Below are 25,389 nucleotides of genomic sequence, written 5' to 3' on the forward strand. Positions count from 1 at the left end.
TGCTCTCAGCACCTGAGAGGCGGGTCTGCCCCCCTCCACCTCCCCCCCTCCCCCCAACCCATCCACCCATCTCGTCAGCATTCCTGAAAAGTGAAGGTGTGGTGCTGAAGGGTGATGAAGCCTACCAAAGGATCAAGTGCTGTTAAAGTCTAAGATAAAAGCAAAATACTGCAGATGCTGGAAATCTGAAACAAAAACAGAAAATGCCGGCAAAACTCAGGTCCAACAGCATCTGTGGAGAGAAAAACAGAGCCAACGCCCCGAGCCCACATGACTATAGGAATACATTTTATTTTTTTATCCACTTATTTTTATTTGTTTTCATTTTTATTCATTGTTTTATCCCCACCTTTCATCCTATTTTTGATCTTTTTTCCCCACCACCGTCCCCTCCCTCTACCCCACCCCCACAAGGGTGATCTGTCACTTGTTCATGTTGTTCTTTCCAGAGTGCTTACCCTTGTCCTGCAATTATCACATTCTGCTTTCTTACCTCAATGCCACTATCAGCACCTCCTTTAGTCCTTACCACTAACATTAACACCCCTTTGTCCTTTTGTTCATGGCATCTTTGGTAATCTCTCCTTTGCCTCCACCTATCACTGGCCTTCTATCCAGTATAAATTTCATCACATTTCTACTTCTCTTTAGCTCTAAAGAGGAGTCATACAGACTCGAAATGTGAACCCTGCCCTTCTCTCCACAGACGCCGCCACACCTGCTGAGCTTCTCCAGCATTCTCTGCCCTTGAGCTGTTAAAGTTTTTGCACCCGCTGAATCTCAGCAGCGTCTCCATGATATGAGCCTCTTCGCAGAGTGTCTGTGCACTGCCCTCAGCCAGACAGGTGTCAGGTGTTCCCAGACCTTGCTGTTGCTTTCCATTTCAACACACCATCCTGCTCTCATGCCCACATACGAACATAATATATGAACATGTGAATTAGAAGCAGGAGTAGGCCACTCAGCCCCATAAGCCTGCTCTGCAATGCAATAAGATCATGGCTGATCTGAATGTAATCTCAACCCCACGTTCCTGCCTACTCCCTGTTAATCACCTTGTTAATCAAGAATCTATCTAGCTCTGCCTTAAAATTTTTTAAAGGTTCTGCTTCCACCGCCTTTTGAGGATGAGAGTTCCAAAGACTCTGAACCCTCAGAGAAAAAAATTTTCCTCATGTCTTTCCTTAGCCTGCTGCAATGTTCCAGTGAAGCCCAATGCAAACTGGAGGAACAACACCTCATCTTCCGATTAGGCACTTTGCAGCCTTCTGGACTTAACACTGAATTCAACAACTTCAGACCATGAACTGTCTCCTCCATCTCTACTCCCTTTTTAATCCATTTAAAAAAAAATTATTTCAATTTTAATTTTAATTCTTATTTATTTTCATTTCTATGTTTTATTTATTTGTTTTTATTTATTCATTCAGTTTTTTATCCTTTTTTCCAACCCTCACCCCCACAGGGCCATCTGTCACTTGTTTCTATGTTGCCCTTTCACAGAGCACTCACCTTTGTTCTGCTATTAACACATTCTGCCACTATCAGCACCTTCTTTAGTCCTTACCACTACCATTAACACTCCCTTTGTCTTGTGTCTATTTGTCAATCTCTCCTTAGCTCCCACCTATCCCTGACCGTCTATCTTGCTTCACCTGCTCCATCCTCTCTTAAACAGTATAAAACCCATCACATTTCTAGTTTGCTTTAGCTCTGAAGAAGAGCCACATGGGCTCAACGTTAACTTTGCTTCCCTCTCCACAGATGCTGCCAGATCTACTGAGTTTTTCCAGCATTTTATGTTTTTATTTGCTTTCATATCCGTTTCCCAGTGGGTTTTTACTGCTTGGACTGGGAGCCCAGTGGCCGGGATTCGGTGGCCTCCTTGACAGGTACCATGTGCGACAGCAGGGCCAACACATTTTGCACAGCTTCACTCGCCCTGATCTACCCAAGAGCAGAGTGTTGCTGTTCAGTCTGGCTCCGAAGCAACCACACAAACACGGTAGATATCCACCTCTGCAAAATCATGATTATTTCTGGAAAGTTGAGACCAACACCACTCAAGTAGCTTCCTGTGCTAGCACATATTGAATGTCCTGAATGCAGGGAAAACATCCTCTCAAAGAACACCATTGGCTGACAGCTAACAAAGAACTCCCACTGACACAGAAGCTAAAATAACACACACTCCCTTCTGAAATATCTCAGTCCCTACTGGAACAAGCTCTACACCCTACCACCTGATGACAGCCCCACCTCTCGGTGACACACCTCCTGACAAACATCACCAACCACCACCTAGTAACTGACTTGAGTGGTGAAGTCTCAGGTTTTAGCCTCCCACGGAAAATATGGACAACCCTCAATCGTTTGAGGATAGGCCAGGGAGGGTACGGCCACTTGCTCCACATGGCAGCATCGCAACAATTCATATTGCATCAGCTGAAGCTGTTGAATGGATTGTTAACTTTAACATTGAACTATAACTGCTCCTGCAGCCGTACAAACATATTAAGTGTATTAGTGGCACATATACCTCAGCTAGACAAAAGAGAAAGATGAGAAGTAAAAAAATGAAATTATTTTACTTATTATATGTATCGTTTTCTGTTGAGAAGATATGATGTTGAATAATTTACTTTTAACCATGTTCAAGTGCCTGAAGAGCAGAACCGGATATTGGGTGAAATAGTGTGAAATCTAACTTTCCTTAGTCTATTGTTTTGACAAATAGAAGTGCATCATGAAGGGTTTAATAAGAAAATAATGTAATTATTGCCCCCTAATAGCTTAGTTGTAACTTGATACAAGTACTAAGGATTTATTCAGTTTGGGTCACAAAGGAATCTGTTTATTTCTCTTTAACTCAATTTTTCTTTACAGTGAGAGAGCAGATCCAAATTTCTGCAGAGATAGGATCACAGAAGGATCAAACATTAACAAATCACTGGTTACTCTGGGAATAGTCATTTCCACTTTAGGTGAGATATTGTCACAAACCTTTAAACCTCTCGGCACCAGGTACTGATAAAATAGAAATATTATAAAATAGAAATAACTGCGATTTTAAGATTACAGTAAATATATAGTTGAATAGAAGAAAGAGGATATTCTTGAAAGGAAAATAAAGACTTGTATTTATCTAGCAACCTTTCACATCCCAAAGCACTCCACAGCAAATTAATTACTTTTGTAGTGTACCCATTGTTGTAATCATAAAACCTTAGAGCACAAAAGGAGGCCATTCACCTGTCATGCCTGAAAGAGCTGTCCAATTTAGTGCCACACCCAAGCTTTTCCCTCATAACCCTGAAAGTTAATCATCTTCATGTGCATGCCCAGTTGCCTTTTAAAAGTTCCTATGGAATCTGATTCCACTGCCCAATTGCTAGGGAAAGTATTTCTCCCTGCTTAGTCTAAAAAGAAGCCCTCATAATTTTGAATAGCTCTTTTAGGTCTCCCGTTAACCTTCTATAGCAACATAAATTAATTTTGAAAGAGAACGTCAGAGGATATCTGTGTGATGAATGAAAGGTTGGTATCCAATGATGGACCAGGGAGCAAGAGTCAACAAAATCAGCAAAACATGATTTGCTGATAAATTTTTTTTTAAATGAGAGTTACACTACAAAGTAGATTTGTTTACCTGCATACGAGATATGATCATGAGTAAAAAGGTTGAAATCTCTTCTTCAATGCTTAATATCAGTAGAAAGAAACACTTCCAAAACTACTTTCCTGTTGATGTTCACTCACAAACAAGCCATACACAAGTCGAAAATTGAATGGAAAAGATATTCCAAGTAGCAGTTGTTACCATCGTTTCCAAACTTTAGTGACAGAAGAACCTGACACGTGGTGATAAATATTCACAACATGCTAGATGCCAACATTCTTGTGATTGCCCATTTATTGGTGACAGTTTTTAGAAGTGCTGTCAATCAATGCCAAATAACAAGGAAGTGATAAGAAGCTGCTTTTTTAATTAGTTGTTAAATTCATCAGACTGATGTCAACTGAAAACTTGTTTAATCCTACAATTTGCGACTCTTGCCTTAAATAAGGTGTCTCCGCATCAGAGTCCTCCATCAAATATCAGATCTGTGTAAAGGATTACATTTGTCTCATTATTTCCCATTTGTTTCTGTTTCAGCATTTCTTGAAAAGCAGATGGTTCTCCCCTTATTTGTGCTAACATTCTCCTCTCAGTGAATATCACTGGAAACTGGAATAACGGGTTACCCATTTTATCATTGTTTTGAGGCTTTTTAAAAATTATTTTATGGAATGTGGGTGTCGTTGGCAGGGCCAGAATTTGTTGCCCATTCCTAATTGCCCTTGAACTCAGTGGTTTGTTAGGCAATTTCAGAGGGCAGTTAAGAGCAATTTGCTGATAAATAAATAAAAAATGAGAGCTACACTGCAAAGTAGATTTATTTACCTGCATACAAGATATGATCATGAGTAAAAGGGTTGAAATCTCTTCTTCAATGCTTAATATCATTGCTGTGGGCTTGGAGTCACATGTAGGCCAGACCAGGTAAGGATGGCAGATTTCCTTCCCTAAAGGACATTAATGAACTAGATGGGTTTTTACAACAATTGATGATAGTTTCATGGTCACCATTGCTGGGACTAGCTTTATATTCCAGATTTATTAATTGAATTTAAACTCCACCAACTGCCGTACTGGGATTTGAGCCCATGTTGCCAGGGTATTAACCTGGGCCTCTGGATTACTAGTTCAGTGATATTACCACTATGCCACCATCTCTGTAGAACGGCCACTGCATTTATCTGGTCACTAATCATATTGCTGTTTGTGGGAGCCTGTTACTCACAAATTGGCTGCTATGTTTGCTACATACAGGGGAGGCGATGGCATAGTCGCTGCACTAGTAATGCTCTGGGGATCTGGGTTTGAATCCCGCAAATGGTGGAATTTGAATTCAATAAAAATCTGGAATTAAAAGTCTAATGATGACCATGAAACCATTGTTGATTGTTGTAAAAACCCATCTGGTTCGCTAATGTCCTTTAGAGAAGGGAATCTGCCGTCCTTACCTGGTCTGGCCTACATATGACTCCAGACCCACAGCAACGTGGTTGACTCTAAAATGCTCTCTGAACAAGGGCAATTAGGGATGGTCAATAAATGCTGGCCTAGCCAGTGATGCCCACATCCCATGAATGAATGAAAAAAAAACAATAGCAACTACAATTCAAAAGTACTTCATTGGCTATAAACCACTTAGCTACATCCTGAGGTTGTGAAAGTTGCTAAACAAGTACAAGTATTTTTCTTTCTATTTGCCTGCATTAAAGGCCATTGGATTCTAAAACTAACCCATTGTGTGATGCTTTAGATTTTCTGACAAACAACGAGGGTTGCATATGTTCAATGTAAGAAAGATCCATGATGTTGTGTCATTTCAAGTAAATACTCCTCAATTTGTGCATTTTCTTCCAATTATGCAGCACAAAATTCCCAGATGTCCAGCAGCTGCCAGAGTATAAATAGTGTAGTGAGTGAAGGAGATGCTGGAAACCATTCTAGTGCATATTCAGGGAGCAGCAGACGCCAGTGTTATGTTCCTTACCGTGATTCTGTCCTCACCTGGCTTCTCAAGGACAGCCTCGGAGGAAATTCTAAAACCATCATGATTGCAAGTGAGTATTGTGGTTTTTTCATAAAGCAGATTAAAAAATAAGCTTTTTATTTAATTGGCCTATAACAACAGCAAAAACTTGTATTTCTATAGTTCCTTTAACATAATAAAATGTCCCAACCCGCTTTTCAGGAGCATTTTAAAGCAAAATTATACACATGATGGCCAAGAGCTTGGTCAAAAAGGTAGGTTTTAAGGAGCATCTTAAAGGAAGATAGAGAAGAGGAGAAATTGAGGGGGGATTCTAGAGCTTGGGGCCTAAGGAAGATTTGAATAAGCACATAATATTTCAAGAATTTCTCAGTGTGAAATTTTTTTGAACTTATCTTTTGTGTATAAGTACCCTTTCCAAGTGTTGCCCAAGCTAGCATTATTATCTGAAGAAACCAAGAAGGAGCTGCTAATGTTGTTATGCTGGAGGTTTGCAAAAATAGTCCAGGGTAATATTCACACCCTAGGATACCCTCCCCATCAGAGTGAATGAGATTGGAAGCAAAGTTAAAGTCACCATCCTTCACACATACTATATTACACTACCGTATGTAACTTTTCATCCCCCTCTTTTTTCCATCCCCCCCTATCCTGCATTGTTTTCTGACCCTTAAGCTGCACTGTGTCTTCATCTGAGTGGGCCCTACCATTAGGAATAGCCTGTTCCTGCGTAGTCCTGTTGCCTGTCTTGGGCATCCAGTAGATCCAGTCCACCCTTCGACACCCCAGCATAGAGCCAACCAGCCTCTATGAATTCTGAGTAAAATCCAGACCATATCTTGACCTGGCCACTAGGTGGAGTATGCTACAATGCAACTCGGTTTGGAGGAACTGGCAAAACTGTTGGGACTGCGTTTTTGGTCCAGTAACTTAGTAATGTTTTTGGTGATTGTGGAATCTGTGTCCATCATAAACTCATGTTTGGCTAATTTTAATCCTGTGAAAATTTTAATTCATTATCTCAATTAGAGGAGGACATGTGATGGGAGGCTGCAGTCACAATTATGAAAAAACACACATTCAAGTAAATCTGTTGCCCCTGCTACGCAAGCATATTAACAGAAAGAAGTTAATCAACTGTATTAGCCCAAATTATTTGCACTTCTATATTGCTGACATCCCGTGACCTAGTCACAAAGTGCTCATTATGACATTGAGCAACCAGGACTATTTGGCGCTTGGCTCAGCAAAGGATGCACAAACATGTTCTGGAATGTTATATCCAGCATGACGTTTAAAAAAAATGTTTTAACTGCATTATTCAAGCTTGTCATTTACAGTATTTTTTAGTTGAAAAGATGAGATGCCCAGTTACAATGCTCAACTTAGAGTTATTTATTATAAATGTCCGATGCATTACTAATGTATTTTTGAAATATTTTACTGGATTAGTGTAACATGTTAAGTTGTAATACAGTTTTCTAGAATGTTATCACACATTGCTCAGTAATTTGAAAATGTTAACCAATTTGTTTGCTTTTTTTTGCCCTACATCTGTGCTATAATGCATTGTGAAAGTGGAAATAATGCAAAATACTTTTTTTTTAAAAAGTGAAAGCTGCCCACTTGTGTGTGAAACTGTGATGAACTCTGTTATAGTCTCGATGGAGACCAGTAATGTGTTTAGTTTATTTTTAGAATCTGAAAACCCAGGTATTTACTAAAGAATGAAGCCCACAGGGCTCAAGGTTTAAAACAAAAGAATTTACTACACAAAAGTCAAAGAACATGAATACTATTAATTACAATCTATCTTAAATAGTTAGTTATGTTAAAGATATTAAAAGTACAATGAACACAGATACTTATACTTTAACCAAATGTTTTTGCTCAACTTCCTTTCTGCACCCATTTGACTTACATCCCCAATAACTCAAGTCAGATGCTTATCAGAAATTGGAAGATTAACCAATTGAATACTGTTTCAAAGATTCATGTAAGAGCTGAGGTTTCTTGGGTCTTCCAGTTACTTCTGGCAAGAGTGTCTGTCTCTCACTCTCTCTGTCTCTCTCTCACTCTCTCTCCCTGTCTCTCTCTCACTCTCTCTCCCTGTCTCTCTCTGTCTGTGTCTCTCTCTCTGTCTGTGTCTCTCTTTCTCTCTGTCTGCCTCTCTATGTCTGTCTCTGTCTGTCTGTGTGTCCCTCTCTCTCTGTCCCTCTCTCTCTGTCCCTCTCTCTGTCTGTCTCTCTATATATGTCTCTGTCTCTGTCTCTCTCTCTTTCTCTCTCTCTCTCTGTGTGTCTCTGTCTGACTCTCTGCTGTTCTCTGTCTGCCGCTCTCTGTCTGTGTGTGTGTCTCTCTCTCTGTCTGTCTGTCTGTCTGTGTTTCTGTCTCTCTGTCTCTCTGTCTCCTTAGCTTGGCTATCCTTAAAAGTCCAACACATTGCCAAGAGTCCTTCAGTTAACAAGAGTTTTAAACTCTTTTAGCTAGCACATACACAATTTCAAAAAGAGTCATACAGACTCGAAACTTCAACTCTGTTTCTCTCTCCACAGATGCTGTCAGGCCTGCAGAGTTTTTCCAGCATTTTCTGTTTTTGTTTCAATTGAATCCTGCTTGAAAGGAATAGCTCCTGCAGCAAGTTCACTTAGACTGGAGCCACACCCACCGTTCTATAATTAACTTCCATTTGACATTTTTTCTTTGGCTTATTTCCCAGGCAACTTGGTCACATGATCAGTTACTGGAATCAAGGTGCTTTACCAGAAATAATCTCCTAGAGAAACCAAATTCTTAAAGGGACCATCATACCAACATAAAATATAGGTCTTCCCCAATAACTGTCGTGGCAGTCTACTTTCTCAGATCTTTTCTTTTACTTTGTGTTGATTTGCAAACACATCTTGCTTGTTCTTTTATTTTTGTCTGTTCCTGATTCACAATATGATCATTACAGCCTATGTTTTTTGACTGCAGCCATCTCACCTGCAAGCACAAGTTATAGTGAAACCATCAGCACCTTAAGATATGCAGCACATGCAAAGAATATTATCAATAAACCCCGTGTGAATGAGGTGAGAAATTAGTGGTTGTTTTCCAGGTAACTGCATTCAAGCTGTGTCTCGTTTGTTCTCTTTTAATGTAACAACTCTCCCAAGTGGGTCAATTGGTTATTTTGTTGTTGAGTATTGGACTAACCCGTGTAAAGAAGAAAGGCATCATGCCTGTGCTAGGTAAATAAGGGAGATTCTGCTGGGACTCGACAACCCTTGAGCTGTGGAGTGGAAAGATCAGCCATGGTTCCCGCTCCCTGGTCACTATTCAATGACCCCAATGGAGCGTGAGAGCATGCAAGTAGTGAGTTAGTTTAGTATCAGACTCACTTATGATGTTTTTACTCCAATAACTTGCTGACACACGAAGAATGAATGTTGGGTAAAGTACTAGAAATGCAGCCAGCACCAACGGAAAGTTACATTAAATAGTGTCTTAACATAATTAAATGCCCAGAAGTGCTACACAGGAGAGTTATTGGACAGCATTTATTTTTCAAGCCAATGAGGTAGGCTTTGAGGACCAGCGTAAAGGAGAAGTGAGACGTTGAGAGGCAGAGAGGTTTGTGGGGGAGAATTCCAGAGCTTAGGTCCCAAGTAGCTGAAGGCATTGCTGCCATTAGTGAAATGATTAAAATTGGTGATGCAGAAGTATTCAAAATTGGTGGAATGTAGGGTTCTCTGAGCATTGTTGGAGCATCAATGAAATGGTACTGTAGTGTGAGTTTTTGTTTAAAAAGAATAAGAATATTTACAGTGATAAGTGAGATTACTGTGTCTCCAAATTGGAATTTTTTTTGTATTTGATATATATAAAATGTATTTTGTAATTGTACTGGACATCATTACAATGTCTTAAGAGTCCCCTTAACCCTTTTCAGGATGCTAATGTAAAGTTAATTAGAGAACTGCGTGAGGAGATTGACCGATTAAAAGCCATGCTCATGAGTTTTGAATTGGTAAGTGATGCGTTCTTGCCTAAAGTCATAGAGAAAATAATAAGTTAAATATTAATATTGACTGTATTTTATTATTCCTTACTACCATGATAAATAAAATGACATCTGATCAAAAAAATTATTTTGAAAATTGTATTTCAGGCACTATCTTGTGTAAAGTTTGGCTGAAGTCTTTCAAAAGCATATTAATTAAATATCCTTGTTTATTTCCTCTGAAGATTTATGTACAGTTATGAGTTCTGGGAAATGTGGATTAAAAAAAACACACCTCAATTCTTGATAATGTCATCAGATACTGGATCATCTGGTGTGGCATCTCATCAAATTACTTTTGGAAATCCAAGTATACTGTGTATTACCCTTTTTCGTGATAACAGCAATAAATACTTGCATTTATATCACACCTTTAAGAAAGTAAAATGTTCTAAGGTGCTTCACAGGAGCATAAACTTGGTTGGTTTTCTCAGCTTCCCATCTCTTCATAAGGGCAGGGGAAAGGGTGTGTAATATTGTTCCCCCCCTCCTCCTTCTCTGTATAATTTAGTGGGGTTTTTGACTGACAGGATACAGTTATTGGCAGGGTGGGTTTAGCTTGCCTTGCAGATGACAAGCTGCATAAAAACAATAATCATAAAAAGAAAGAAGGAAGGACTTATATTTATAAAGTAACTTTGACATAGTCAGGATGCCCTAAGTGCTTCACGTGCAGTGGATTACTTTTGAAATGTAGTCACTGCTGTTTTGTAGGTAAATGGAGCAGCCAATTTGTGCACAGCAAGGCCACATACAGTAGTTAGATAAGTGACCAATTGATCACTTGGTAGTATTGGTTGAGGGTTACCAGGAGAACGTTCTTGTCCTTCTTTGAATAGTACCATGTAGTTATCCACACTCACCTTAACTGGTAGATGGCACCTCCACCAATGCAGCACTTCCTCAGGTGAAGTGACAACCTAGATTTGGTGCCCTGGAGTTGGTAGGTCTTCACTCAGATCTTTTGACTCAGGGGACTTGGTGGGCGAGGGGCAACTAAATCAAACTAACACTGAAGAGACAAATTTGGTTTGGGGTGAGGGAGAGAAAAATTGGGCTGATTTAAGTGCAGAAAATGTCCTGTGAAATTATTTTTCAATGGTAAAACAAGAGGGGATGATCTAGGTTCATCCAAATTTTGTATTGTTAGACAAGAACTAACTTGTTTTATGCTTGTCAGAAAGGCAGGTAATAGGCTTGTCCCAAAGCTTCTGATACGGAGCAGTCGTGCTTAATAAACCGATCAACATGGTTGCAGGAATGTACTTGAATGACCCTGCTAGACTTTGCAAGGATCTTCTGTCACTACAAGAGCACTGTTGTGTTGTCCCTCATTACCTTAACCCCAAATTCAAAAACTACTGTGGCAGCCATGATCCTGTTAGCTGTACACCTGGATTGTGTATTCAATCAATTTAGCACAAAAGCAAAAATAATCTGTAATGTTGTTTTGTAGCGAAACTTCAGTCCTTCTTTAAATGATGAGAAAGATGGAAGCCTAACAGAAATGCTACTTCAAAATGAACTCAAGGTTGGTTATACTCTTTGTACGAAGGAAAATAAGATAAGATAGATAAACTAGTGGCACAAATAGAGTTAAATGGTTTAGATCGAATCACCATTACAGGGACATGGTTAAAAGGTAACCAGGGTTGAGAAAAAAATATTCCAAGGTACACAACATTTTGAAAAGACATACAGAATAGAAAAGGTGATGGGTAGCCCTGATAATAGAGGATGACATAAAGGCACAAGTGAGAGGGATCTTGGCTCAGAAAATCAGGAAGCAGAATCAGTATGGGTGGAGATTAGAAATGGGAATGTTCAGAAAATGCTGGTAGGAGTAGCTTATTGACCTCCAAGCAGAAGTTATACCATTGAACAGAAATGATTGGAACTTGTAACAAAGACAATGGGCAGAATTTTGCCGTCAGCGAGCGGGGGGCGGGGCCCTCTCGCTGCCACGTAAAATGACGTGGGATGACATTGGGCGGAACCCCGACATCACCCCACCCCATTTAAATTTTTAGGAAGGTGGGGGCGCAGCAAAATCAGCTGCGGGCCTGCCGACCTGTCAATGGCCAATTTAGGCCATTGACAGGATCAATTAAGCAATTGAAGGATCTACCTGTCCAACCCTAAGGTTGGCGGGTCGGCCAGGAGCCCCGGCAGGCAATAGAAAAAACATGAAACCTCATCCAGCGGCGGGATGAGGTTCCATGTAGGGTTTTAAAAATTGTAATAAAGTTGTTATGTAAATTATGAACATGTCCCAACTCATGTGACATTGTCACATGAGGGGACATGTAAGGGAATTTTTTTTTTCTATTTTTAATATTTTTAAAAGTCAAGGCGATCTCCCTGAGGCTGTACTTAGTGCACTCTCGATTTCAGGGATTCCCCCCGCCCGCACAGGGAGCGTATAGTGCTTTCCAGTGGATGTCACGCTGGGCGGGGCTTAATTGGCTTGCCCACGTAAAATGGCGGTGTGGTCCCGATCGCTGGCGGCGATCAGCTCAGCGCCTGCCCGCCCAACACATGGAAAATTCTGCCCAAGGTTGTTGTGGGGGACTTCAATCTTAATATAAACTGGACCAATCAATTTGGCACAGGTGGTCTGGAAGATGAGTTTGTAGAATGCTTTTGTGACAGTTTCCTGGAGCAGTATGTTGTGGAACCAACAGGGGATAAAGCCAGGAATATAAAAATAGATTGTAAGAGCTTTTACAAGTATATTGAAAGGAGGGGAATAGCTAAATTAAATGTTATTACCTTAGAAGCAGAGACAGGAGAAATTATAATGGGGAATGAGGAAATGGCTGAGACATTGAACAAATATTTAGTGTCTGTCTTCACAGTAGAAGACATAAGTTACATATTTGAAATAGAGGCTAACCAAGGGGCTAATAAGAGTAGGGAAAATAAGGTAATTAATATCAGCAGAAAAAAAGTTCTGGAGAAACTCAAGGACTAAACTTCGACAAATCCCCAGGACCTGATGAACTACATCCTCAGGTTCTAAAAGAGATTTACTGCATAGATAGTGGATGCACTGCTATGATTTTCCAAAATTCCCAAGATTCTGGAACGGTACAGCAGATTGGAAGTTAGCAAATGTAACACTGCTATTCAAGAAAGGGGGAAGAGAGAAAACAGGGGACTTTTGACATCAGTCATCAGGAAAGTGCTGGAAGCCAATTTTAAGGAAGTCTTAACATTGCACTTAGAAAAACATAGCATGATTAAAACAAGTCAATATGCCTTTATGAAAGGTAAATCCTGTTTGACAAATTTATTGCAGTTTTTTGAGGATGTAAAAGGTGGGGTAGATAGAGGGGAACTAGTAGATATAGTTTACTTGGATTTCCAAAAGTCATTTGATGAGGGTGCCACACAAAAGGTTAATACACAAGATAAGGACTCAAGGAGTTGAGGGTGATATAGCGTGGATAGAGGATTGGTTAATGGACAGAAAGCAGAGGGTTAAATGGGGCACTTTCAACCTGGCAGGCTGTGACTAATGGAGTGCTTCAGGAATCAGAGATGGGATCTCGGCTATTTACAATCTATATTATATTAATGACTTGGATGAAGAGACAGAAAGTAATGTATCTAAGTTTGGTGACGATACAAAGCTAGGTGGAAGTGCAAACTGAGTACACAAAGAGATATAGACAGGTTAAGTAAGTGGGCAACAAGACGGCAGATGGAGTATAATGTGGGAAATTGTGAAGTTATTCACTTTGGGCGTAAGAATAGAAAAGCAGAATTTTTTTAAAGTAAATGAAACTTGTAAATGTTGATGTTCAGGGAGACTGGTGGAGCAGGTTCGATAGGCCTGCTCCTGATCCTATTTCTTATGTTCATATGTGTGCACCACTGTCATACAGGTACTTAGCATTAGAGACTACTGAGAGTGAATGACACTTTGCAGTGCCATGCCACCAATGGGCAAGGGATTACACAGGAGGGAACAACCTTCCAAACCAGTGACCCTTACCGCCTAAAAGGATAAAGGCAGCAGATGCATGGGAACATCACCACCTGCAATTTCCCCTCCAAGCTGCACACAATCCTGATTATATCGCCATTCCTTCACTGTCACTGGGTCAAAATCCTGGAATTCCCTCCTGAACAGCACTGTGGGTGTATCAGCACCACATGGATTGGAGTAATTCAAGAAAGCAGCTTACCATCACCTTCTCAAAGGCAATTAGGGATGGGCAATAAATGCTGGCCTTGCCAGCAATGCCCACATTCCATGAAAGAATGAGAAAAACCAAGTGTAGAAATGCAATTTTTATAGAAGATTTCATAGTCAGGGAGACAGGCATGCATTTCTGTAACTGATATCGTGAGTTCTGCATGTGGTGTTACCTCCCTGGTGCCAGGGTAAAGGACATCATGGAGAAAGTGCAGAATATTCTGCAGGGGGAAGCAAGTGTGCCAGAAGTTGTAGTATACATTGGTACTAATGAGATAAAGAGGGCAGATTTTGAGGTCCTACGGCCAAATTTTCAGGAACTAGGGAGGAAGTTTAAAAAGTAGGACCTCAAGGGTAGTAACCTCTGGATTACTCCCAGTGCCATGCCCTCCCGAGAATAGAAATAGGAAGATAGGGAGGATCAATGATTCCCTTGAGGCATGGAGGGATGCTTCAGGTACTTGGGGCATTGGGACCAGTTCTGGGATGGTAGTTATCTATTCAAAAGGGATGGGTTGCCCCTCAACAGGACTGGAAACAATTTCCTTTCAGGGAGATTCACTAGTGTGATTGGGGAAGGTTTAAACTAAATTGGCCTGGGGATGGGAACCAGCATATAGCAAAGAAGATGCATAAAGTAAGATTGTTGGATAGAACTAGAGAAGGGAGTGGTTCAATGTTAGATATGAGTTGGCTAAGAGGAACTACGAGGAATGCCAAGACAGGATTACAATGCATGTATGTAAATGAACAAAGTGTGTGAATAAGGTTGGTGAACAAGGTTTGTGAACTAAAAGCACAAATGGCTGTGTGGGAATATGATGTAATGGCAATAATAGAAGCGTGGCTTAAAAATGGTGAGAACTGGGCGCTTAATATACAAGGGTATAAAATGTTCAGAAAAGAAAGGGAAGACAAAGAGGGAGGTGTGGTGGTAGTACTGATTAGGGAAGATATTGCAGTGTTATCACGAGGGAATGTCATTGAGGGAACAAGGATACAATATCTTTGGAGTTGAGAAACAAAAGGGGCATGATCTCTCTATTGTTGGTATTCAATAGGACTTCAGATACTGAGAGAAGATAGAAGAACAAATCTGCAGGGAAATCACAGAAATGGTAGTGATATTGGGGGACTTTACCCAAATATCACCACATGCAGGACTCACAATAACAGTTACAGAAATGCCTGTTTGTCTCCCTGACTATGAAATCTCCAATAACTGCAATTCTACACTTTGTTGTCCCCTCCTGTATAATCCCTTGCTCATTGATGGCATGGTCTTGACTGCATTCCGCCAAAGTGTCATTCACTCCCAGCAGTCTGCTGAGTATCTGTCTGAGAGTGGGATACACCCTGAAGACTCATGAAGTGTTGGAATCAAGGGTGAGGAGGGGAAGGAATTTCTGAAATATGTTCAGGAGAACTTCCTTGAACATTATGTTCTCAGCCCAACCAGAAAGGAGGCAATGTTGGCTCTGGTGCTGAGGAATGAGGTGGGCCAAATGGACCACTGGTATGTGGGGGAATACTTGGATAAGAGTAATTAATATATATTAAGTTTTGGACTAGTAATGCAGGACAGTAAGGAACAACCTAAAGTGGAACATGTAAATTGGAAGGGACTAATTTCAATGGGATGAGAAGAGATCTAACCATAGTAAAATGGAATCAAAGACTGACAGGAAAAAACTGTAATGGGAACAATAGGCAATCTTTAAGCCAGAGATGATTCAGGTACAGGCTGGGTGCATTGCAACAAGGGAGAAAGATAGGGGAACAAAAACCAGGGCTCTTTGGGTGACAGGTGAGATAGAAATTTATGAAAAACAAAAAGAAATGTTGTATGTTGCATGTCAGATGTTTTCTTCAAGCGCAATGGGTTGAAAGAGGAATTGAAGAGGAAAATAAGACTGGCAAAGAAAAAATATGAGAATAGAATGGCATCCAATGTAAAAGGAACCCAAAAATCTTCTACCAGCATGTAAATTGTGAGCCAGTAGTAAGAGGTGGAGCGGGTTCTATTAGGCACAAAGACGGTGATATATGCTTAGAAGCGCAGGACTAGACTAGAATACTTGATGAGTATTTTGTATCGGTATTTACTAAAAAAGAAGCAAGGATAGTAGATGTAATGGATGGGATGAAATTGAGATGGAGGTGGTACTGGAGAGTCTGGTTATGTTTAAGAGTAGATAGGTCGCAGGGTCTGGATGGCTTACATCCCAGGTTGTTAAAGGATGTCTGGGTGGAGATAAGAGAAAGGCTTGCCATAACCTTCCAAAGAATTGCAGAGTGGGAAATGTTATTTCTTATTCAAGAAAGTAAAGACAGTTCTAGCACTACAGGCAAGGTAGTTTAACATCAGTGGTGGGTAATGTTTTGGAATCCATAATCAGGGGGAAAAAAAATCAACAGGCACTATGAGAACTTTGAGTTAATTAAGGAGAGCCAGCACTGATTGTAAAAGGCAAATAGTATTTGATTGATCGAATTGAATTTTTTGATGAAGTAACAGGGAAAGTTGATGAAAGGAATGCAGTGGATGTTGTCTATATAGATTTTAAGGAAATGTTTGACGAAGTACCACATAAAAGACTAATTAACAAAATTGAGGCTAATGGAATAGGAGAGTCAGTGCCAAAAAAAACTTGAGAACAAAAAACTGGTCATGGTAAATGGTTATTTTTCAGACTGGAGGGTGGTAGACAATGGTGTTCCCCAAGGGTGAGTTCTAGGACTGCTGTATTTTTTTTTTTGCTATATATAAATAACTTGGATATTGGAATGCAGAGCAACATTTCAAAAAATTGTCAATGGTACCAAGCTTGGAGATGTGGCAAGCAGTAAGGAGGATACTAATCGACTGCGACAGGACATAGGTAAGCTAGCAAAGGGGCAGACAAAGTTGCAGATGGAATTTAATAGAGAGAACTGTGAGGTGAAGCATTTTGACAAAAGAGATAGGGAGAGGCAATATAGACTTAATAGCACAGTTTTAAAGAGTATGCAGGAACAGAAGGACCTAGGCGTGCATATGCATTGATCTTTGAAGATGGCAGGACATACTGAGAGAGTAGTTAGCAAAGCATATAGAACCTTGTGCTTCATAGATAAAGGCATTGAGTACAAAAGCAGGGAAATTATGCTGAGCCCTTAATAAAGCAGTGGTTAGGCCCCAACCAGAGTATTGCATTCAGTTTTGGTCACAACACTTTAGGAAGGATGTGAATATTCTTGAGAAAGTGCATAAGAGATTTACCAGAATGGTTCAGGGATGGGGGATTTTAGTTACAAGCTTGTGTTTGAGAAGCTGGGATCGTTCTCCTTGGAGCAAAGAAGATTGAGGGAAGTAAAAACAGAAAAGGCTGGAAAAACTCAGCAGGTCTGACAGCATTAGTGGAGAGAGAAACTCTGTTTCTTTCTCCACAGATGCTGTCAGAACCTGCTGAGTTTTCCCAGCCTTTTCTGTTTGTATTTCAGATTTCCAGCATCCAGAGTATTTTGCTTTTATATAAGATGGAGGGTAGATTTGAAAAAAAGTATATAAGATTATTCCAGTTTTGGATGAGGTAGACAAGGAAATACTGTGCCCATTACCCAATGGTACAAGGATTAGGACACACAGATTTAGGGTGTTGGGCAAATGATATGGGGGAACGAGTGAAAGAACTTTTTTATGCACTGAGTGGTAATGACCTGAACCTCATTGCCTATGAAGGTGGTAGAAGCAGTGACAGTCAATGATTTCAAAAGGAAATAAACTTGCAGGGGAATGGGACTGACTGGACTGCTCTGTGGAGAGCTGGCATGGGCTTGATAAGCTGATCGGTCTCCTTCTGTACTGCAAATGACTCTGTGACCCTTAACATCGAGCTGTGACTAGCATGTTGAGGCATTGAAGTGGCAGTCAGATTGCCTGAATGTTTTCCAATTGATTACACTTCATTACATAAAGTTCCTAATTAATGCTGTTTTATAATCTTAGTTGGATGTAGCTTAGATTAAATACTGAAGACATGAATTGCTGTGATCTTTCTCAGGTGGACCAGCTTACCAAAGATTGGACAGACCGATGGAAGGACACAAAAGCAATCATGGAGGAATACTACGTGGACATAAACAGAGGGAAAGCAGGGGTGATTGTTGCCTTCCAGTTACCTCATTTAATAGCAATGGATGAGGATATATTAAGTACAGGTGTTGCTCTCTATCATCTCAGGGTAAGATTTCAGACCTGTTTTGAATTGATTCACTGTTGATTTAATTCCTTAAATTTACATATTCTCCTGGTTATATTTTCTCTCTCTCTCTCAAAGATCCTTGTATAAGATCTCTTGACTAGTGGGTTACCTGCTTCTATGCTTATGCTACTGTAGATCAGACAGGAGGAAGTGCAAGTAGACCCTTTCAATTTTCCTGTACTTATTTGTTCTGTCCTGCCATTTGGAAACATCTCCATAATCCTCCTAGCTGTGAATAATTGTAGAATTGGTGATTACACCTCATCATTCTGTAGAGAAACTTTTGAATGTGTTTCCATGGAGACCTTGACAGTTGAAGGGCTAAGGTTCATAGGCACACCAGCAGTATCAAGAGTAAAAGGCAAGAGTTACAGATTTGACAAAGAGCCCTTAATTATGTTAAATGGCTTTCTGGTGATCGTGCAAAATGGCTATAATATTCTCCTTTCTTCACCATGCCAATGCAGATAGAATAAAACTATTTAGCAGACTTTTTTCCAAGTTTAAAAGTACACAGAACTGGTTCCTCTACCAATCAGAGAGGGCAGGCAGGATATGCACCTTAATAAGCAATGAAGCATCTCTAAAGGGCCATCAGCAGGACTCTCAATGGCAGCAGTCATTGGAGTATGTAGGATAGCAGTGGGAGTGAGAAAGGAGCTGAAGAATGGAGGGAAGATATGGAAAGGCACCCCCCTCCTCTCCAGTTCCCTGACTTGTGCTTAGGGGTGTGATGATTGATGCAGAGTGGGCACAGAGAAGCCCTCTCCCTTGGCTGCAGCAGGAGCCCAGCCAGCTTCACCAAGTGGCTGGAGATTGCAGAGGTGGTGAGCAGCCAAAGCGAGGTGCCAAAGACCTGGATTCAGTGCCGGAGAAAGTTTAATCCCCTTATGAGGCCCGACAAGGTGAGTATCCTCTCTCATTTGGCAGTCTCTCTTCTGGCAAACATTGTCCTGAACAGCGGTCCTTTGACCTTGCTGTCACACACACTATTTTCTCTCCAGCTTCCTCCTCAAATCTCTATCTCAACAGAAAGCACTCACACTCGTCCTTGTCCTATTGCCCTTTTGCTCCCATTCCTCACAGTCACCTTCCTCAAATGCTTACCCTCCATCCTCTGCAATCAGTTTACTCCTCACAGCCTTAACTCTTTGCCTTTTCTAATTGCAGGAGAAGAGAGCCCATAACACTAGGGAGAGACGGAGAACTGGGGATGAATCTTCAGCCATGGCCGACCTGACATCAATGGAGAAGGAAGGCCTGGACATTGGCAGGGTGACACCTGTACAAACCATCACCGATGGAGGGATGACAGTGGCCCAGAGCTCTGGTGACAGCATTAGACATCACAATACCACTTGGCACTGAACTGTCACTCATGTTGAATCAATGTCAGCAATTTATTAAATGACCTGATCTGTAGAATGCTGCCTTAGAACCCTATTTCACCTACATTCAGCAATAGCTCATGTCTTTCATCTCCCACAGACCCATCAACAGTACTAGTGGAGGAGATGAGAGAGGAACCTGACGAACTCCTCCGAGGGGAGGAGGACCAGCACTCTGAGGATACACTGTCAGATGACTCGTGCACACCCTCCATCTGTACAGATACACACATTAGATTTAGACAGAACAGCACATGATGAGGAGCATATCACATGTGAGCAGGAGCAGTTGCTGGAGAGAGGAACAGCAGTAGAGAGTCCCCGTTGGACGGTGCAGGACGCTCCAATGTTTGCTCAGCCGGACACATACTGAGTCTCGGGTCGTACCCATTTGGGTACTTGTGGAGTAGCAACAGGGAATGTATGAACTTCTGCCAGAATTTCCAGAGACTATGCACATGCTTGCATAGAAAATTGAGGAGTCCACTTCTAGTATGAGTGCCATGATGTCTCAGGCGCTTGTGCTGATGACCACCTCCATTGAAAAAGTGGCTGATGTCATGAAGAGGTAGGAAGGCCACTGAACGCATGCTGGCCTATGTCCAATGGCCTACGCACTCTGTCAGTTTACAGAGGTTCAAACAAAGCATCGCCTTGATGGCTGAATTCCACAGTGATGTGCAGCCAACTGCTGTCCTGCTCTTGGTTCGCAGGGGTGTGCAGGAGGGCCCTGAGAGGGAAGGTAGAAAAAGGGCTGATGGCAATGGGGGCTCTTCTCAAGGCATACCTACTTCACCACCCTTGCCTCCCCATACCCCCTCAGACAGAGTCTGCTCTGGACAAGTGCAGGTATGGCAGTCTTTGGCAGGACCCTTATGGGCTCCAAAGTCCAGAGGATGTCTGCCGCCGGGATCTCATGTCTCAGTACAGGGGAAAGAGCAGCCATGCAAGACACAGAGGTTGGACCACATAGAAGTAATCGAAAGTGTATGAGGAAAAGGCCTTAGTTGCATAGAGGGAATCACTTGGGTACTTATTACATAGTTAGTATTGCATTGATGCTCTTTATGTGAATGGAAGAATGAATATATGTGAAGTGCTCATTGTCATAGCCTCTACTTTGATTGACCCCCATTGACCCTGGTCAGTTTCATTCCGGTGAATGGAATGATAGGCCTTGATGAGGAAAGGCTGTTAATGTGATAGTTGGCTGGGTGACCAGAAGGAGGTTTGCTGTAGGGTAGTTGCATGGGAGTCTTGATAGAAAACTTGCAATTTTGTGACTACATTTCTCAAGTGAAGCATGCCAGGATGAGGCCGTCATGGGCTTCTCTGGCAGACAGCTCTGTGGCTACAGGCACCAATGGCACATCATGATGCTTCTTCTCCTCCTCTGAGCATGCTGAGTGCTTTCCACCTACCTCTCGCTCCTTCTCCATTCCTCTCTGCTGCACCATGTTGTGAAGGGCACGGTAGACCACAACAATCCTGGAGATCCTTAGTGGGGCATATTGATGGGCATCTCCAGATCAGTCAAGGCAGCAAAACCTCATTTTGAGCAAGCCGATGGCTTATTCTATTGTTGCCCTGGTGATTACATGGTTCATGTTGTACCTCTTCTGTGCCCCTTTTGTAGGGCTGCTCACTGGGGTCATCAGCTAGGTCTTGCCGCCCAGGAGCTAACCACTGAGACTGTCTAGTAGAACGAACACCTAAGAGCTTGAGACTGCCAAAGTATGAAAGAGTTATGGCAGCTCTCTGGATACCAGGCGCAAACTTGAATGATGTCCTTGCGGTGGTCAGAGACCAGCTGCACATAAAGGAAGTGGAAGCCCCTCCGATTACCAAAGATGCTTGGCTAATCTGATGATGCCTTGATTGCCACATGACCACATAGGATTATGTAGGATATACGGCACAGAGGAAGGACAGTCAGCCTAACCTGTCCATGCCGGTGTTTATGTTCAACTTGAGCCTCCTCCCATCTTTTCTCAGATAAATCTATCATTGTAACCCCCTATTACCTTCTTCCTCATTTGGCTTCCCCTTAAATGCTATTGTATAAATACTATTTACTTTAATCACTCCCTGTGGTAGTGGGTTCCACACTTTCACTATTCTTTGGTAAAGAATTTTCTTCTCAATTCCCTATTGAATTTCTTGGTGAATAAATGACTCACAGAGGAATCAAACCTGCAACTTTAGCATATCTGCATCATGCTCTAACCAGCTGAGCTAAACAGCCATTAGTACAGTCTATGAATCCCTGGACTCATGGAAATCCTACAAGGGAAGCAAGGCCGACAGCCCTCTGGGTTTGAACTGACCTCATTCATCTTAAACTGAATATAGTTGGAAGCGCTCACAAGCAAGACATCAGTGACCTGGCTGATGCAGTTGTGGGCTGCAGATTGTGAGATCCTACAACAGATCCCTAGAAGGAGGCGGTTGCATATAAATTGAGGGCCACAGTCACCTTGACAGTCACAGACAATGCGAGGTCTGATTCCAAAAGGCTGAAGATGTCTGCATCTACCTACTGCAAGAGCCTGAGAAGTGGAGGAAGCTGCCCCTTGGTCTATAGACCCTATGCTGAGGATATTGCCTCCTTTGAGGTGCAGCCCCACGTCTATTCCCCCTGTTCCATGCAGCTGCATGTGGCTGTGGAGAAGGCAGCTACTGCTTCCGCTATCGCTGGAGTTACTGACTCTGTCCCTGTGGCTGTTGGACTGCACCTCCTCCTCAGAGGTCCAACTAACTACAGAGCATGTTGTAGGGAAATTTCAAGAATAGGATTAGCCTCAGTGCAATCCAAGGCACTTGAATGTAACTGTCCAAAGTTGCTGATCAGAAAGAAATCAATGAATTTAGACTGAATGGCTCCTGTCACTACTAGCCTTTCACTGTGGCTGACCTCAGGCTTGCCAATTTCAGCCTTTTTACGGTTGCTATCAGGTCAATTTCACTTTATGATGAGTTCCCAGTCTGCATTTGCCTTCTCCAGCCTGGCAAGGTACAGACACTGTGTGGAACTTATGTGCTAGGTGGGAAAATCCAAGTTAAAGAGGTGCTCAATTTTCTTTTAAATTGCTGCAATTTGCTTCCCATCAGCTCCAAACGGGTTTCCCTGCTGGCCTGAGCATGTGCACTGGGGAAAGCCAGAAAAGGGCAAGGTGGCATCCAGATCCCAATCTGGTATCAATTTTAATGGATTTAACTCATTGCATGTACACAAACGTTCCTCCCATTGCCTGCAAAATTTGCCCCAATTGTTTCTGAAAGAAGTTATGGGCCGTAACTCCCAAGCTTCCCAGCATTGGATTGGCAGGGGGTGGAGCTACATCAAAGATGTACTAGGGAATTCCTCTCGCAACTTCACAGGTAAGCATGTGTGCAGCAGTTGCCCAGAATGCAGACTTCCTCTGGGCAACTGCCCTGCGCTGTGAACCACCTGAAAATGTAATTTAAGCTGCAAATTTTGGATGGTTGCAACAGGGTTACACCAATAGTGACTCAGAAAAAGTTAGAAGAATTAAAACCTCTTCTAACTTCTGGGTAATTATTGTAAAGACCCAGGCTGATCCCCCACGGGACGCCCCCAACCACCCCGACCCCCCAGGGGACTCCCCCACCCCTAACTAACCACCCCACCCCCACGGTATTCCCTACCCCCCAACCCCAGTGGAACTCTCCCCCCCCTACAACCAGCCACATGGGACTCCTCACCCGACCACTCCCTCCCCCTGCAGGCCTGACTCTCATTCCCCAACCTGACCGGGCCTCCAACACAGCTGGCCTAGTGCTCACCCCTGACCCAACCTGAACCCCCACCCTGCAGGCCCAACCCAACACACTCTCCCCAACTCCCGAGGTCTGACCAGACCCTCACCCTCCCCCCACATGTCTGACCCTTCCAACCCCTCTTGTTGGACCCCTCCACCCCCCCAACACTCCCATTGTCAGACCCCTCCGACCTCCCCCTCCCATTGTCAGACCCCTCCACCCCTCCACCAACGTCCCTCAATGTCAGACCCCTCCTTCCTCCCCCCCCCACTCCCGTTCTCTGACACTGATTGTCACTCCGAGGAAGTTACGGTCCTATGTATGAAATACCAACCCTCTCCCATAGAGGTACAGCCAATTTGGAACTAGGAGCCTGTCCCTAAATGATTTGGATGTCGTTTCTATTAAGCAAAAGCAGGCCTCTTTGATGATCAAAATACTCCTCCTCCATAGAACAGCAATTGCAGTGTTAACTAGGTTCAACTCTTAAATGGATGTTAACTCATGTTTCCTTTTGTAATTAAAACCACAATACCATTTGTGGGGATTGAAAGCGACAATTCTAATCTCAGTGTAAATTCTATTTCAATTAACATTATTACATTACTAATTACATTACTATTACATTAACATCTCAAATTAGCAGGAGATTGGGGTAAAACCACTAGAATTTTTACCCCATTGTCTGTGGCCCTCCTAGTTGAAAACAGTTCCCATTTTAGCTGTTTTGAAAACTATGAATACAGAAATTATCCTTTTTTACAATGTGTTCCATTGTTTAGAGAAATAATGAGGAGATCGTGCAGTGGGTTTCGGTTTCAATATACTCTTGTTTATTATGTTTAAAGTTTAGATGGAATGAAAGATGAAGATCAGAAGGAAGAGCTATGACCATCATAATATTGTTAAAATGTAGAGATGGAGAGAGGTCAGAGGTTATAACTGATAAGCCATTACTTTTAAAGAGAAGACAGTGTTACCCACCACATTTTTCCTTCTTTGAATTACCTTTCTTTTTCTCTTGTTCTGTTTGACTCCTTTATCTTTCTATTGGACCTCCTGAGCTGTAAGTAAGGAAACTATTACTAATAATTCGTCCTTCTATGTGTTGAGCTTACTAAAATTAAATTGTTTGCTGTGATAAATCTGCATGTTTTGCTCCCTGACTTTAGAAGTTATTTTTCTCTAAAAGTAATGAAAGTTAAACAGTACACTGCAGATGTATTAACATTTAAATGGGTCCGTATGTTTTGCATACCTGTATGCTGTTAGTATACCAATCTCTATTCAGCAAGATCCCAAAGGATTCTTACCCTAGTCTGCTGACTTGCTCATTACAAACAATTTCCCAACTGCCTGTCTGCAGCAGTGTGGTTGCGAGGTGTACAATGTCTGGAGATAGCACAGATGATCTCTAGAGTATATATTTCCATGACCTAATTCCATATCTTCAGAATGTTTGGCTTTTATTTCATTTTACTATTTTGATATTAATGGCACTTCATAGAATTATACAAATAGCCCAGAAGAATGCAATTCAGCACATCATGCTGCCTTTTAAAAGAACTATTTAATGCGTCCTATTCACCTGTGCATTCCCTGTGCTCTGCAATTCCTTTTCATGGAAACATACAAATTCCCTTTTGAAAATTGCCACTGGATCTGTTCCCACTGCCCTTTCAGAAAGTGCATTCAAGATTGTAACTTTCACCATCCAGAATGTGACTACTAGTGAAAACACAAATAACACCCAGCTATGTTTCCTTGCTAATTAATGAACTGCCTCCTCACTCTTTCTCAAAAATGTTAAGATACCCTTGTAACAGAGTTGTGACCCATAGTTTGGTTGGTTATGTTGTTTTTCCCACCTGTTGTGATGTAGCTTAGTAGTGAGGAAACCCTTCATGTTTCATCTGCAGTGGAGTGTCTTTTGAATTCAATTTTTAACTTGTAGAATGCTATTTATGAAGCTCTTATGAAAAGGCAGTTTTAAATTATTTTCATATTATATGTATTGAGACTTTAATATATTTCAATGTAAATAGAACCTGACTTGAAGTGATGGTTTAGTGTTAAACATTAAGATTTAGACTCAAATATTATGCTTTCTCTGGAGCACATG

General features: G+C 41.7%; 1 protein-coding gene across 2 annotated transcripts in view; it reads left to right on the plus strand.

The window, feature by feature from the left end:
* stard9 (StAR-related lipid transfer (START) domain containing 9) overlaps positions 1–25,389 on the plus strand; it is a 374,404-nt gene that overhangs the window by 188,735 nt on the left and 160,280 nt on the right. For both annotated transcript variants that reach the window (XM_078562913.1, XM_078562914.1), the window contains exons 11-16: positions 2,887–2,984; positions 5,482–5,673; positions 8,580–8,677; positions 9,538–9,615; positions 11,105–11,179; positions 17,896–18,075. In XM_078562913.1, the coding sequence (XP_078419039.1) occupies positions 2,887–2,984; positions 5,482–5,673; positions 8,580–8,677; positions 9,538–9,615; positions 11,105–11,179; positions 17,896–18,075 (721 nt within the window). The remainder of the gene's footprint in view (positions 1–2,886; positions 2,985–5,481; positions 5,674–8,579; positions 8,678–9,537; positions 9,616–11,104; positions 11,180–17,895; positions 18,076–25,389) is intronic.

Source organism: Cetorhinus maximus, chromosome 18 (genome assembly GCF_964194155.1).
Source record: "Cetorhinus maximus chromosome 18, sCetMax3.hap1.1, whole genome shotgun sequence".
Classification (NCBI taxonomy): domain Eukaryota; kingdom Metazoa; phylum Chordata; class Chondrichthyes; order Lamniformes; family Cetorhinidae; genus Cetorhinus; species Cetorhinus maximus.